The sequence below is a fragment of the Monoraphidium neglectum genome (genome assembly GCF_000611645.1).
Source record: "Monoraphidium neglectum strain SAG 48.87 unplaced genomic scaffold scaffold00522, whole genome shotgun sequence".
Classification (NCBI taxonomy): domain Eukaryota; kingdom Viridiplantae; phylum Chlorophyta; class Chlorophyceae; order Sphaeropleales; family Selenastraceae; genus Monoraphidium; species Monoraphidium neglectum.
The window spans coordinates 10,016-25,895 of record NW_014013106.1 but is presented as its reverse complement, the minus strand read 5'-3'; the positions used below and the strand labels follow the sequence as shown (position 1 = coordinate 25,895).

The window sequence follows — 15,880 nt, the reverse complement described above, 5'->3', positions numbered from 1 at the left end:
CTGTTGGCCCAGCCGGCTGATGCCCCGCTGTTGGGGCTTGAGCGGTTGGTAAGCGCCCAAGGGCGGCGCTCCACGCGTGCAAGCCTGTATATCATCGCTGGGTTTACCTGAGTAACCTTCCCCCTGCCCACCGCCGCAGCGCTGCCGCCCGCAATTTGGCCAAGCTGTTGAGCTTATTTGACGCAGTTTACTCTATCTCTGCACCTCCCCCACCATTATAATAGGCCGTCCAGGTGAACACAAACCACTTGCGCCCCTGCCCTTCCAACAACCCGACCCTTGGGTGTGGCTCCCCAAAGTGCAGCAGGCAAGCGTGCCATGTGCAGTGTGTAGGCAGCAGCTGCACTGCTGCTACATGCAGGTTTCAGTACGCAAAATGGCGCGAGCAGCATTATGCTCACCCAGTTGTCAACATCGCTGAACGTCATAAATAAGACTTTTTGGCGGCTTGGCGGTTGCATCAGTTGGTGGTTTGAACAACATGCTTGAAGTGTGTGGCTTCCCAGCTCGTCTCCAAGTGGCGGCTGCGGGTATTGACTCCACCCTCCATGCTGACCGTGTCGCTCCCGCTTCGCCAGAGGGTCTGTTGAGCTGAATTATGGCACATTTCCTCAGCCCCAACGCTGAGACTACTAGCGCGTGTATGGGTGCGTGGTGCAATAATCTGCCGCTGGGTTTCCCCGCACTGGCCCCAGAAGAGTGCACCAGTACAGTTGCTGGTAGCGTTGGATCTGATTGCATCTGTAGATTTTGAAATCTGATTACAGAGGTGTCCGCTGCTGGGGGGGGGGGCACGCTTGAATGGCGAGCAGGGCGAGGCGCGTTTCGCTAGGGTGCCCCGTCGCGGCGGCTTGCAGGGACACTTGTCAGAGGTCGCAGCCGCAATTGCTCGGCTCGATCATGGCTGCAGCGGCAGCAAGGGGTCATCAAACAGGAACAGGCCAGCAGGCCACATCCATGCACAGGCTCGAACCGGGATTGCAGTAGGAAGGAATCTGGTCAGCTAAATCAGCCTGCCCCGCCAACACGGCGCACACTGCGGCACAAAATCATCTCAGCACACAACTTGCGGGTTACGGCCGTCGTCTCACATCGCTCCAAAAGTCAAATGCCACACCACCCACGACCTGCAAGCCCGCCACCCAGCAGCCGACCACACAGGAACCCCTGTGAGCTGCCGCCGCCTCGGCGCTGCGCACATCACTCCAAATTCGCGGCCCCGCGGACTGCGCAGGCGGCAACCTCAGGTCCCCCGGGGCCGTCCGTCCGGCGCCGGTCACTCGTCCATGTTTGCAATCTCCAGCGCGAAATCGTCGCGCTCCACCGACGCCGAGTTGGGGTCGAGCGCAGCTTCCTGGAAGGCGCGGCCGAACTGGAGCTCGTAGACCTCGTCCTCGTCAGCGACCTCGAGCTCGCAGTCGCCGACGGGGTAGGCCACGCACATGAGGCCGTAGCCGGCGTCCCGCAGCTCCTGGCTGACCCCCAGGGCCTCAACCTGGGCAGGATGAGATGGGGTAGGGCGGGACCAGAATGTTGAGTGGATAAGATGTGGTGGAAGGGTGTCGGTTGACGGTGCGGCATGCGGTGAAACCGAATGGCTGGTGGGCGGAATCAGTCGGATGAGGGGGTCGCATGCAGCACAATCCGGCGGCACAGGAGTGCCGGCCGAAGGGCGGCAAGGACCAGTGCATTTGCTGCAGCCTTGAACAGCGGCGCACGGAGGCTGACTGCGCATGCGCTCTGCAGCACAGTGCGCAACCCAGCCTTGGAGGCGCCCCACAGCTGCCCGCCGCCCCTCCAGGGGCCCCCACCTGTCGCAGCTCCCCTGACTTGACGCGGACGGCGCAGGCGGTGCAGCAGCCCATGCGGCACGCATAGGGCAGCTCCAGGCCCGCATCCTCCGCCTCCCACAGGATGTACCTTGAGGGGTTTCGAGAGCAGGGAAAGGCAGGGAGGCTTCAATGATTTGGGAGGTTGACGGCGGCATAGCGGCGGGGTCGGCGAGGAGCCGGAGGCGGCAGGGTGGTCGCCCTTCAGGGTTGAAGGCGGCCGCAACGGTGGGGGAGATAGGTGCTGCTCCATCATCAAACGGCTGCATTCCAGCATCCGTGAGCCGCGGACGGCAACCAACGCGATTACCATTTCACGCTGGGCTCCTGAACACGCGGGGCCAGCCGGCCGTCGATCCCCTTTCGCTGGCCGCGGCCGGCCCCCATCCCCTGCACCCTGCTCTGCCCCCGCTGCGCCTCTGCCGCGCCCCTGGATCCGCGATAGGGCGCACCTGTCCTCTGGGACGTCCACTGTCACTGTCTGCCCGGCCTGGGGGTTGTGGATGACCACCGTGTGGCGCGGCGCGTCGCCCGCCGACGGGCCCTCCCCGGTGCGGAAGCCGGCCGTGCCGCCCCAGTGCACGGCACGGCCGCCCTGCAGATGTTGTTTGAGTTGAAAAAACCCAGCGGTGAGGCTGGGGCGGAGGCAGCTAGGAGGTGGGCCACTTGCTGGACTAGAAGGGTCGAGTAGCAGCTCATGCGCCAGCTCCGCGCCGCGCGCAGTAAATGGACGGGGTGCAAGCGAGCAGACCCGTCGAGGACAGCCTCGGCCCTCTTTCATGGTTTTGCATCACCCATCAAACTCCACACACGCCACACCACGCGCTCGCCGCCATCAAACAGCGGCGGCACGCAGCGAAATTCAGGACAGGCGTCAACCCTGTAGGTCACGTCTTCGCCTCGGCGCGACTGGCCGCTTCTGCCCGAGACCCCCTCTATCGCGCGACTCAGGCAGCCCCCATGGTCGCCTGCCGGCGACCCCCGCCTGCCGGCGACCCCCGCATCACGTGACTCAGACGTGACTCACGATCAGCCGCGATCCCGAGTTAAACTCTTCCTCTACAAACAGGTCGACGGTCCCGTCCGCCTCGTACTTCGCCCGCCATTCCGCGGTCGTCATGCGCGAGATGGAGGGCGGGCGCCGCCCCGAGGTGGACGCCTCGCCGCTGTCCTCGTCGGCGGCTCCGCTGGCGGCGGCCGGCGCGTCCTCGGGGACGCTGGAGTGCTCCTTGGGCTGTGGGGCGGGTGGGGTTGGGTTGGGGAGTCTGTTGGCATGACAGCTGTGGGTGGGTGGAGGCCATTGGACGAGGCAAGAGCCCGTGGCAAGGGCGAAGGTCGGCGACGGAGGTTGGTGCGGGGGCACCTCATGGAGGCCGCTCCTGTGCGCCATGGGGCTGCGGCGCCATTTCCAAACAGCAGGGGGCTGCGCCGGCAGCAATGGCGACGGTGCGGCGCACGCAGCGCGTGCGCGCGCGCGGCGTTACCGCAGCACATCGCACCTTGATGCCGCCACTGTATGTCAGCCCAATGGGCCCGAGCGCGTCACCCAAACCAGACAGCTCGCCAAGTAGACCCTTGTCCGCCTTCTTTACGGCCGTACGCTCCTTCACCGGGGCCTCAGGGGCCTCTGCGCGGACCACCAAGCGCCTGGCAGCGACCGGGCGCTGAAGACCGATTTGTTTAGCACTTGCAAAAGACTTTGAAGACATTGTCTGCCTCATGGCTGCTGCGACACGATGGTTGGTGTCGAGGTCACGTAGGTCACGATCACGCGGAGGCTTCTATGCGCAGGGTGCGTATTACTTCGCGACAGCAGAACGTGTAATTATGCTCTTCTGGTAGGGAAAAGGCACGTTTCGATTGTCCACCGTCGGCCAGATTCTCATCTCGCACGTAGCGCCTGCAGAGCTGCCGCTGCGCGTCGCGCTCTGGGCGGGTGCCTGCGTTGCCACCGGGCGTCCAACCAATAATATCGCGCGGCCGGGCCCAGATGGCCGCCACCAATGCATGCTATGCTGCGACTTGCATCGCAGCATAGCAGCTATACCGTACAGCTCCGTTCTTGCAACCATCACTGCTACATCCTGCAGGTTGAGGCCATCACGTGAACGGCAAGGCGCCCAACGCTGTCATCCTGCACATCACAGTGGGTCAGTGCATCACCATAGTGTACTCCTTGTTTACAGACCCACTACTAGAGCAGCCTGACGCAATAACAATCGCACCCGGCAGGGGCCAGGAATGACTAGGGCTGAACATCTTGAAATGTCTGGGGCAACAGGGGCGGGGAGGGGACATCGCCCGCCGCATCACCGACCCAATGTGACATCCACGCTCAACACCGCTGCTGCAAGATCGGCCCCTCACGGTGCCAGCAGCGCGCGCGACGGCGCGGCGGCTGCCGCGCCCGGTCCTGGGAGCGCTTTGACCGCGCCATGCAATCAAGGAAGGTGTCATCGGCAAGCAACCAGCGCCAGGGTTGTGACAATCGGGCCTCCTGCATGTTGACCTCAACACAAATCGTATGCCATGTCATATGTCGCATGGCAAACAATGGAGGTGGTGTGGATGGAGCTTCTGAGAGGGGGCATTGCTCACGGAAAAACGGAGAGTTGGGCAGTCCAGAACTAACACCGTCTAAAGCTCGGAAAACTATATCAGGCAAAACGGTGCTGCACCAGGCTTCCATTGCGGTCGGCAGTGCGCACATCCCCATTTGAACCCAACCTCTCGTGCCCCAGGCCGCGCTCAGTCGCTCTTCGACGTGCGCAGCGAGCTGCGCGCCTTGACGCCCGCCGACGACCCGGGCCTGCCACTCCCACCAGAGCCGCCCATGAGCGGCCGCCCCGCATCCTCGGCCTCGGCCGCCGCCTGTGCATCCGCCTCGGCCTGCGCGGCTGCCGCATCCTCCTTGGCCACTTCCTCCTCGGTCCCAAGGGACGCCCCCCGCACCCGCATGCTGCCCGCCGGCCCGACCACGACATGCTGAAAGCCGCCTGGGCCGCTAAATGACAGCTCTATCCCCCGTGCATCCCCACCAAGCGACCGCTGCTGCTGGTGCACCGAAAACCTTGGTGACGAAACCGCCGGCGCGGCGCCGCCGTCGGCGCCGCTGAACGGCGTGTGCTGCTGCTGTTGCTGTACCGGCGGCCGGTGGGCGCGGATCTGCGGGCTGCTTGCCACAGCGCCGCTGAGCGGCCAAGCAGGCACCTTGTCGCCCAAGCAGCTCAGCTTGTCCACGGACCCCACTCTCGACGCCGCCATCGCGGGCGACCCCGCGCCGCCGCCATGCCCCGCCGCGTGCGCCTCGGCCCACAGCCGCGATGCAACATAGCCGCCGCCCCCGCCGCCGCCGGGGCTGCCTGGGGGGTGCATGGCGCCTGCCACGTCGTCCATGGATGGCAGGCGTGTGCCCATCAGGGCGGCGGTGCCGGGCAGGAATGCGGCGTCCACTGTGTGCTCCACCACCTCCTCTTCCATTGTCCACCAGACGTCTGCGAGGACGGGCGCGAGTGAGGCAGATGGATTTGTGGGCGGGTGCGTGTGTGTCTGTGTGTGTGTGTGTGTGTGTGTGTGTGTGTGCGCGCGTGCGTGTGTGTGTGTGTGTGTGTGTGTCTGTGCGCGCCAGCCAGTCAGGCAGCACAGCTGTCGCAGCTCGCATGGGTGTCTGCGCCGCGCGTGCTGTGCCAGAGTCGTGCAGCTCTCGTGAGGATTGTGACTCGTCAGCAAGCAGATGACACAACACCGTGAGACCACGTGTAGAGCATGACTCACTCTATGCTACCTGGATCATACGGCCCCCACGCCCCTCTTGCTCACCATCGAGCCCAATGGCGTCAAACGGCTGCTCCAGATCAACAGCGATATTGTAGCTGGGGGGGGGGGGAGGGGAGGAAGCACCGGGTGGATGGGGGAAGTGGTGGCGCCCATGCGTCACTCCATGGTTGTTAGCTCGTGGATGCAGCACGTGACAAGGGCTCATTGCGCCGGCCTGTGGTGGTGGTGGTGGTGCTGCATGCCTACGTACCAGACCCCAGGCTAGAAGTACTGACAGAAGCCCTGCCTGGCCCGGCATGACTCACAGCAGCATCACGATGACTACGTACACGCCCGCGACCATGTAGCCGGCGGCGCAGGGCGCCAAGGGGCTGGGCTGCGTGCTGCAGTAGTGCGCGAAGAACGGCCCCAGGCACAGGCTGAAGACGTGCACCAGCACACCGTTCTGTTTTGATTGACGGGGGAGAGAGATTGGGAGCCGTCACCGCAGAGCACTACTGGACGCTTGAGGACCGCAAGGGGACGGGACCAACAGCGGTGGCTGCCGGCAGCAGCGGTTTGCACGCCGCGCATGCGTTGTCAGCGTCCCCGACACAAATAGGCAAGTGTACCTGAGAATCAATTGGTCCTTGTGTCAGCTGCACCACAGGACAACTTACAAAGTGCTCCCAATCCCACCCACACCCATGTCCTTGCAGAGGGCGCTGCACACGTCGGTACGCACCGCGTATCTCATCATGATGGGCGTTCTGTATTCGCGCAGCATGCGCAGCTCCTCCACGCCCGCAATCATGTACCGCAGGTACTTTTGAAGTGTGGGTGGGGTGGGGTGGGATGGGGATGCAGATGAGGGATGCAACGAGGGCATGACTCTTTGAAGGTGGCGTTGGGGTGAGATTTGACAAGCACCATCCAGGGTACTGGGCAAAGCCGCTTTCTCCACCACAACCTGCACCCCCCAGGCGCTGTCTAACACGCCACAGCCGGTATCCAGCCCTCAATGTCCCATTTGCTCTTCACTTGTCACCCCCATTGTTTTGCAGGCCCTGATGCACAAAGTTGGAAAACATGACAGACAGGCCCGCTGTGCTGCAGCCCCTTACCTGGTTGGTGCGGCTCAGGCCGCCCTCCCCGCCCCTGGTGTAGCCGGACCGCACGGTCAGCTTCTCGTTGAGCACGCTCATGCGGCTGAACGCCGCGTAGCACCGCCGCAGCGCCTCGGCGCCGGGGTCCTTTCTCCGCTGCTCCGCGACGATCTCGGCAAACGACACCTGGAGCTCTCGACGGGTGGTAGAGGTGTACGCACGTGTTGGGAACAGCATGGACGCTCACACTTCCAAAAACGCTTACAAATACAAACATGCAAACACCAACATGCAAACACACACACTTGCAAACACACACAAACACACACATGCAAGCACAAACACACACACACACATCCTGGTCGTGGCCACGCAAGCGCAGGGCAGGCATTCTGGCGTCGCGCCCACCTCGCTGGCCGCTCCAATAGAGCCGTCGTACCCGAACTCGCCCTCCTGACGCCGCGCCGCGTCGAATCGCGCCTCCGCGGAGGACTCGTAGTGGGAGTGGGCGGTGAGGAACTCGCGCACGGCGCGGCACAGGTCGGCCAGCAGCAGGCGGCAGGCGCGGGCGGCGGGCGTGAAGTTGTTTCCCATAGAGGCCGGGTAGTCGCAGTCCTGGGTGCATGGGTGGGGATACCGTACTTGACACTACATGAATGGCGGAGGCCATATACAGATGTGGTATACAGCAAGTACAAATGCTGCTTTCTCAGTCTGCACAAGAACTTTCCTGCTGGGCAAGGCTTCAGCGCGCTGCTGATGCCTGCACGGCTGCTGCCGGCCTGCTTTTTCTGAGCCGCGCATCCACACCAAATCTCTCCCTCGTCTGTGTCACCAAACAATGACACAGACACAACCATCACGCTTGCGCGTTTGGGACACACAAACACAAACCTGTGTCCAGTCCCTGTGCATGTAGTAGAGCCCCACCGCGCTGGCCTTGAACTGGGCGATGGTGGACAGCGCGCGCTCGCGGCGGCCAAATGCCGACTGGATCGCGAAAACCAGCGGGAACGTGGAGCTGCCATTGTGAAAGATGGTGAAGGAGCAAAGGGAACGCGCGGAGCAGCACATATGCAGCGGGGGCAGTCTCAGTGAGTGTGTGGGGCATGGGCATTCCATTCCAATGCGCGATGCTGCAGAGCCGCGCAGCACAGGACACAAAATGCTCCGGCCATTCCGTACCGCCGCAAACGCCGTGGACCTGCCACAGGTGTGATCATGCCATCGGCTACTACACCGTTGGCAACAGCCCAGGCGCAGGTCCTGCCTGTTGATAGCCGCGCACGGCTGCCCCAACAGCTCACCCCAGGGCGCAGAGCGAAAAGTCCATGTTGAACGTGAAGTGCAGGCGGTTGCACACGTGCACGGACAGGCACGCCAGCGCCAGCAACGCCAGCGTGTGCAGGTTGAACGTGTAAAGGACAGCCCTGAGGTCGGTGCGTAAGCAGCATGCGGCCAGGGGCGTGTCGCATCAGGGGGAAACAGCAGGATCGAGCAGTGCATCTTGTGCAGTGTGTGACATCACGCCGCCACTGCCCGTGGAAACTAGCACGGGTCTGAAGAGCGCCACAACGGCCCGCACCTGGTGTAACGCCTTGCCCTGAGCCCCATGTCACCGCGGAACCACAGTTTGGGGAGGAAAAATGCCTTCATCTGCAGGCGCGGCATTGCTGCGGCGCGTGCTGCTGCAGCGGCGCAGCGCCGCAGCCTTGATGTGCACCCGCGCGCTGTTGCACCACAGCGAGGCCCCCCGCTGATCTTCAAGCAATTTTCCTATTTATATCATCGTCTGACGAACGTTGCGATTTCTTCGCAGGTGCGCTGTAGACACTGCACGCAAGACGCAACGATGGCCCGGTCAAGAAGGGAAACGATGTGCGATAGTGTAATATGCCGAAACCTCAGGTGATGGATACCAGCTGTGCAAATCGCCCTTGAGTTGCCGGCTATGACGTACCCGCCCACAGGCCGCTACTGTACACACCCGGCTCAGCTTGCGCAGGCCCTGGCTGAGCTGGACTACGCACACCGCCTGCTGTGCATTGCGCTGATGCTGGCCGTTGGCTGTATGCTGGATCGTTCACAGGGGTCTCCAGACGAGCGGAGCAAATCAGGGAGCTGGGCAGCAGGGAGTGCACACAAGGACACTTTGGCAGCAAACCTTGGGCCCGCTGCGCACCCTTGCTGAGCGAGGCTGAATTACAAACAGGGGCTTCAATAAAAAGGAAAAGGAAACTTCAGCCGGCATGTCTGCCGTTGATCCCCAGAAGCACCAGGCTCCTCCATCAGCCACTTCTCAGAGCAAGCATAAAGCTCGATGCACAGCCCCGGCCGCGTCAGCTGGCGCACCAGCGCCTCCGCCCAGGGCCCTGCCGGACGGCCGCGGCGGCTGCCACCGCCATCAACGGCCTCAAACGAAGGCAGCCGCAGCCTCGCGTTGCGTAGCCGCGGCGGCCGCAGCGCGCCCGCCAGCGGCGCCGCCAGGCCCGTTAGCAGGGCGGGGGTCAGCGCCAGCGGGGCTTCGCGGCTGGACGCATCATTCTTGTTGTACATGATCACACCCGCAGATTCGCACAGCTTCAGGTCAAGCTCCTCCAGGGCCACAAACCTTGGCATGCACGTACGCAGACAGTCCGGCAGCAATTCAAAGTCCGACGCGCCGGCGATGAACGCGCAGGGGTCAAGGGAGAGGTGCGCCAGGTGAGGCCCCAGGCGCTCTGCAAGGACGGGCAGGGCGCCGCCGACGTCGAACCACGCGCCGCCGCCAAGGTGCAGCGCCCGCAGGTGCGTCCAGGCCGCCGCCCAGCCGCGCAGGGCGGCGGGGCCGGCCGCCAGGTCGGCGCGATGGGGGGTCGAGTCGCACGTCAGGCTCACACACAGCGACCGCAGCGCTGGCAGCCGCACGCCCGGCGGGCCGAGGTACGTCACAGCCCCGCGCCTCGGCGGGGCGCAGCCGTGCGCGGGGGGGCTCTGGACGGCGGCGCCGCAGGCCGCGTCTTCGTCAAACGAGGGGCCGCAGCAGTCGGCGTTGCCGCGGAGGTCGGACGCATCGTATCGCGTTGTCGAGCTGAAGTAATAAAGCACGTTCACCAGCTCCAGCTCGCGAAGCGAAGGGTGGTCCTGCCAGCAGCCGGCGCCGTCGCCCACCGAATACTCTTCGTGCGTCAAATGCAGCACCTCCAGCGCTGGCGCCACCCGCTTCAGCCAAGCGACGGCGGGCATGCCCGGCGGGTCCTGGCTGCAGGCGATGCGAAGGCTCCGCAACGCGGGCAGCGCGGCGGCGCAGTCGTTTTTGAGGGATAAGCTCCATTCTGGAAGGTCGAGAGATTCCAGGCCTGGAAAGGCATGGGCAATCGCCTCCCAGTCGTCGCCCATCATCTCCATCAAGCCACACCAGTCTTCTCCCCTGCACGGCAGATGCAAACACAGACAGCAGCGGCGCGACAGCACCCTTGGCATGAGACGTTTCTCACCATGCAGCCCAACAGTCCGTCATGTGCAACAAGATACGTGCGCGCATCCGCTTTCGACGGTCCCTGGACATCAGCATGGGCTTCATCTTCGCAATTATGGACCCCCATTACGCCCCTGCCGCGCGCCCACAGCCTCCCACCCGTTCGCCCTCCCTCACCCGTCGCCGACGCCCCGCAGCCGCCTCACGCCCGGCGCCACTCCCACGCGCAGCAGTGCGTCCCCCAGGGTGCCGTGCCCGCCGTGCACCACTACCTCAAGCTCCCGCAGCGCCGGGCATGCGCCGAGGGGCGCCGCTGTAATGTCCTCAACCAACGGCACCCGCAGCACCGCAAGCCGCGGCAGCCGCGGCAGCGCCTCCAGCATTCCGCAGAGGGCGTTCGCGTGCGCTATGCTGCTCGGCGCGCGGGAAGGGTTTGCCCCCACCTCCCAGTCCCATCCTTGCCCGCAGACGTCAAAGCGGAGCTCGGTCAGGCCTGTCAGAGCGGCGAGCGCTGCGCAGACGCCGGCCCGTGGCTTGAGCTGCTTGCATCCGCCCTCTGCCCCATCCTTTGCAGCCGCCGCCGTCGCTGCTGTTGGCCTTCCCTCCAGCTCCGAAGGCGGCCATTCCTCAATGTCTGATCCAGAATCTGAGTCTGATGCAGAGTCCAGAAGGCCGGGTCGGAAGACGTGCCACACCGGCTCGACCGACAGCCGCTTCAGGCTGCGCGCCGCGGGTGCCAGTGCCCGCAGCGACGCCGGCGCCAGCGGCGCGCTGACCGCTTCGAGCCGCGGGCACAGCCGCACCAGCGCGGCGAGCAGCTCAGAGGGCTCCTCCATCTTCATTCCTTGGTTGATGTCGAGTTCTTTTATGCCCGGCCAGCTGCCCTCCGTGCAGGCCAGCAGCTGGGCCTCGCCGCCCCACTTCGCGGCATCACGCCCGCCGTGCAGCTTGACACAGGCCGCGGCGGGGAAGCATGCCGCGAGTGCCGGCGTTTTGGCGAGCGGGAGGCCGCAGCATCGCTGGCCTCGAGTCAGATCGAGCGTGACTGTCCGCAGCGACGCATTTACTGCACGCCGCAGGCGCCAGCAAGCTCCACGCACGGCAGCTCGTTGCTTGCGGCCAAGGTGCAAGAATACGAGCTCTAGTGCCGCGTCGGGCAGGTCCAAGATACGTTGAGGGTCCATTATTCGGCCACGCGGGCAGATCGTGATCCACACCTACGTACCGTACTGTACTTCTGTTTCTGCCTCGACCTGAAGTCACAATTGATGTCAGAAAAAAAACGGAAGATGGACATGAATCTGTTGCTAAAGCTGCATCCGGCGCGAGGGCACTGAGGCACTACGGTTTGTGCAAGCCTGTTGTTGACCCAAACCCATTGCCCTCCTGCGTGCCCTTCCTCTGTCGAGCATGCCTCGCGTCCACCTTGCATGTCTTACTCTCTTGTATTCCTGGAACACATGCAAACCGCCTGTCGATTGTGATCATTGGCGCAGCACGCATGCATGAAGCTGAAGCGATGCGCGTGCGTCATCCATGACGTCCGCAAACCCAGCGCCAGAAGCACAGCAATCGCCCGCACAAACCCCGCCGCAGTGCTAGCATGCTGCAAGATAATTGATTACTGCCCAGGAAGTGACACACCCCCGCTCAGCACACTGGCCACACCACCGCCGCTGCCAGCCACAGCGGCTGCGAAAGTTTGAATGCTGTTAGCTCCCCCTCCCTTCCCCCACCTCAAAGTCAAACCGCAGCTTTCATGCACCGCCGGCTGCATGTGCTGTGCGCACTGCCTTTCATCTGCACGCTGCGATGCAGCCGTCCGCAGGTCGATCTACATACCTCATCACCTGCCTATGCTTGCACATGCACTGGCTGAGCCGAACCACACACCCTGCCTTCTGTGCATGGAGCTGTTGTCAGCTGCGAGCAGGATGCTGAATCATTGACATGGGTATCCAGAACACCGTAGCAAATCAGGAATCTAGGCGCTAGGGGTGGCATGCAACGCTTTGAGCGACAAGTTCGCGGTCCCAGGCGCACCCTCAAATCTTGACCAGGCTGTGTTACAATCAAGGGTGCGCGGCCGGCACATCCACCGTCACTCGTTGGAATTATCATGCTCGTCCAGCCACTGCCCAGAGCAAGCATAAAGCTCGATGCACAGCCCTGGCTGTGTCAGCTGGCGCACCAGCGCATCCGCCCAGGGCCCTGCTACACGGCCGCAAGGGCTGTCACCAGCGCTGCCGGCGGCCTCAAAAGCAGGCAGCCGCACCCTCGCGTTCCGCAGCCGCGGCGGCCGCAGCGCGCCCGCCAGCGGCGCCGCAAGGCCCGTCAACAGGGCGGGGTTCAGCGCCAGCGGGGCGTGGCTGCTCCATGAATCACTCATGTTGCTGTCCAGCACACCCGCGGCTTCACACAGCTCCAGGTCAAGCTCCTCCAGGGCCACAAACTTTGGCATGCACGTGCGCAGGCAGTCCGGAAGCGAGCCAAAGTCCGACGCGCCGGCGATGAACGCGCACTGATCAAGGGAGAGGTGCGCCAGGTGCGGCCCCAGGCGCTCCGCGAGGACGGGCAGGGCGCCGCCGACGTCGAACCACTCGCCGCCGCCGAGACGTAGCGCCCGAAGGTGCGTCCATGACGCCGCCCAGCCGCGCAGGGCGGCTGGGCCGGCCGCCAGGTCGGCGCGGTGCGGGGTCGCGCTGCATGTGAGGCCCACGCGTAGCGACCGCAGCGCGGGCAGCTGCGCGACCGGCGGGCCGAGGTCTGTCAGAGCCGTGCGCCTCGGCGGGGCGCGGCCGCGCACATGGGAGACCTCGGCGAACTCGTCCCAGCGGGGATCGCACCCGTATTCGCCGTCAGACGATCCGCCGCCGCAGAAGTCGAGTTCGTCGTAATAGCACGTAGGCGGCAAGCTGAAGTAGTAAGGCACACTTGTCAGCTCCAGCTCGTAGAGCGAAGGGTGGCCCCGCCAGCAGCCTGCGCCGCCACCCGCCCAATCCATCGCGTCTGTCAATTGCAGCACCTCGAGCGCCGGCGCCGCCCGCTTCAGCCAGCCGCCGGACAGCAGCCCCGGAGGCGCCTTGCCACAGGCGGCTCGCAGGCGTAGCAGCGCGGGCAGCACAGCGGCGCAGCTGTTTGTGAGGGACAACTCCCATCCGGAAAGGTCGAGAGTTTCCAGCCCTGGGAAGGCACGGGCGATCGCCTCCAAGTCACCGTTGATCGCCTCAGGCGCGACCCCTTCATATCCCCTGCGCAGTGGGCGGCAGCGGCGGGATGCGCCCTTGGCATGAGATGTTTGGCCGCTTATGACCCAAACTTGTCACTCGACACCGGTCATGCGCACGAGAGGCGCACCCACAGCAAATTTCAACAGCCTCTGAACATCACCTCATCTCTTTCGTGCCCTCGTTGCGCCCCGCCCCGCGTGCCCGCAGCCTCCCATCTTCTTCCCCTCCCTCACCGGTCGACGACGGCCCGTAGCCGCTTCACGCCCGGCGCCACGCCACCGCGCAGCAGCGCGGCACCCAGCCGGCCGCGCCCGGACTGCACCACCACCTCGAGCTCCCGCAGCGCCGGGGACGCGGCGAGCGGCGCCGCCGGGACGCGCTCGACCAGGGGCACCTGCAGAACAGCAAGGCGCGGCAGCCGCGGCAGCGCCTCCAGCAATCCGGTCAAGGCCTCCGCGGCGTCCGTGATGCGCTGCGTGCCGGAAGGGTTCGTCCCCGGCTCCCAGTCCCATCCCTGCCCGCAGACGTCAAAGTGGAGCTCGGTCAGGCCTGTGAGCGCGGCGAGCGCTGCGCAGACGCCGGCCCGCGGGTCGAGCTGCTCAAGTGCGACCTCCAGCCCATCCTTTGGTGCTGCCGCCGCCGCTGCTGCTGGCCTTGCCTCCAGCTCTGAAGGGGGCCCTGGCTCAATGTCTGATCCAGGATCTGAGTCTGATGAAGAATCCGATGAGAACAAGGCCAGCTGGCGCGGCGATTGCAAGGAGCGCCTATCGAGCGCGAGCGCCAGCCGCCGCAGGCTGCGCGCCGCGGGCGCCAGCGCGCGCAGCGCCGCAGGCGCCAGCGGCCCACCGGCCGCTTCGAGCCGCGGGCACAGGCGCACCAGCGCGGCGAGCAGCTCAGAGGGCTCCTGCTGCATCATTTGCTGGTTGATGTGGATTTCTTTTACGCCCGGCCAGCTGCCCTCCATGCAGGCCAGCAGCTGGGCCACGCCGCTTTGCTCTGCGGCGCCAAGCCCGCCGCGCAGCTTGACGCAGGCCGCAGCGGGGAAGCGCTCTGTGAGAGTTGCCGCTTCGGACGCTGGGAGGCCGCTGCATCGCTGGCCTGGAGTCAGGTCGACCGTGACTGTCAGCAGCGACGCATTTACAGCACGCCGGAGGCGCCGGCAAGCACCACGCACCGCGGTTCGTTGCTCGCATCTAAGGTGCGAGCAGATAAGCACTAGTGCCGCTTCCGGCAGGTCCAGCATGCGATGAGGGTCCATGACGGGCAACGCGCGCAGATCTTGATCCACGCCTACTCCTGATTCCGCCTGGACTTACAAGTAACAATTGAGTCTCACACGATGTCTTACACAAAGCGGTAAATGGGCCTGGATCCATGCCCTAACCTGCATCGGGCATGCCACAGTAGGAGTAGTCCACTCTGACACCGCACATGCATGCATGCGCGCCTGTTGCTGACCGACACCCATCGCACTCTCGCCACCTTCCTCTTTAGGGCCTACCTCGCCCCAGTCATGCATGTCTTGATCACTTTCGCTGCCAGAGTACATGCGGGTCAACTGTTGCTCAGGATCTCTCGCACAGCCCACATGCATGAAGCCCAAGGGATGCGTGCACGTCATGCACAAAGCCGCTTTTACAGCACCGGGCCAGCCTGGCGCCAGCAGCACAGCAATCGCCCGTAGAAACACTGTCGAGTCAGGCAGTACTAGCATGCTGCAAACAGGTTGATTGGTGCCCCCCAGAAAGCGCTGCCGCCCTGCTCAGCGCCCCGGCCATGCCACCACGGCCGCCGGCCACAGCAGCTGCGAAATATCAAATGCCGCTCGCTCCCGCTGCGCCACCTCAAACTCTACCTGCACCTCTTTCGCACCGCCAACTGTGTGTGCTGTACGCACCCCTTGGCTGCGATGCGACCACCCACAGGCCGCTAACCACCTAGCTCAGCTAGCGCAGGCAGGCACTGCCTGAGCCACGCAATGCGCGCTGCCTTCTGTGCATTAAGCTGATGTCAGCTGCAAGCTGGACGCTGAATTGCTGACAGGGGTATCCAGACCAGCACAGTAAATCAGGAAGCTAGGTAGCGGGGGGTGCATGCATCGCTTCGGGCGGCACGTTATGGGTCCTGTGCGCACCCTCATCTGCGAGCCAGGCTGGTTTACAATTAGCGGTGCGAAAGGGGCGTATCCGCCATCACTAAACGGAAGGATCAGGTTCGTCCGCCCACTGCCCAGAGCAAGCATAAAGCTCAATGTGCAGCCCGGGCTGCGTCAGCTCCCGCACCAGCGCCTCCGCCCAGGGCCCGGCCGCATGGCCGCAAGGCCCGCCACTGCTGGTCGCGGCCTCAAACGAAGGCAGCCGCAACCTCGCGTTCCGCAGCCGCGGCGGCCGCAGCGCGCCTGCCAGCGGCGCCACCAGGCCCGTCAGCAGGGCAGGGGTCAGCGCCAGTGGGGCGTGGCTACTCCAAGGGTCACTCACGTCGCTGTCGAGCACACCCGCACCT

General features: G+C 64.5%; 2 protein-coding genes across 2 annotated transcripts; both read right to left on the bottom strand.

Moving 5' to 3' along the window:
- Window positions 1–1,276: 1,276 nt before the first annotated feature.
- On the bottom strand, window positions 1,277–3,538 carry MNEG_3945 (Ferredoxin; the record flags this gene model as incomplete). Its single annotated transcript, XM_014047580.1, has 5 exons — window positions 1,277–1,495; window positions 1,812–1,920; window positions 2,282–2,424; window positions 2,857–3,063; window positions 3,329–3,538. 5 exons carry the CDS (start codon window positions 3,536–3,538, stop codon window positions 1,277–1,279), a joined length of 888 nt encoding a protein of 295 aa, XP_013903034.1.
- A 1,039-nt stretch (window positions 3,539–4,577) lies between these two features.
- MNEG_3944 (hypothetical protein) lies at window positions 4,578–10,531 on the bottom strand (the record flags this gene model as incomplete). The annotated part of the gene is made up of 11 exons (XM_014047579.1): window positions 4,578–5,323; window positions 5,649–5,701; window positions 5,912–6,051; window positions 6,331–6,411; window positions 6,710–6,877; window positions 7,100–7,306; window positions 7,586–7,712; window positions 7,999–8,121; window positions 8,277–8,379; window positions 8,968–10,100; window positions 10,326–10,531. The coding sequence occupies 11 exons, from the start codon at window positions 10,529–10,531 to the stop codon at window positions 4,578–4,580; spliced, it is 3,087 nt and encodes a 1,028-aa protein (XP_013903033.1).
- Between the last annotated feature and the right edge of the window lie 5,349 nt (window positions 10,532–15,880).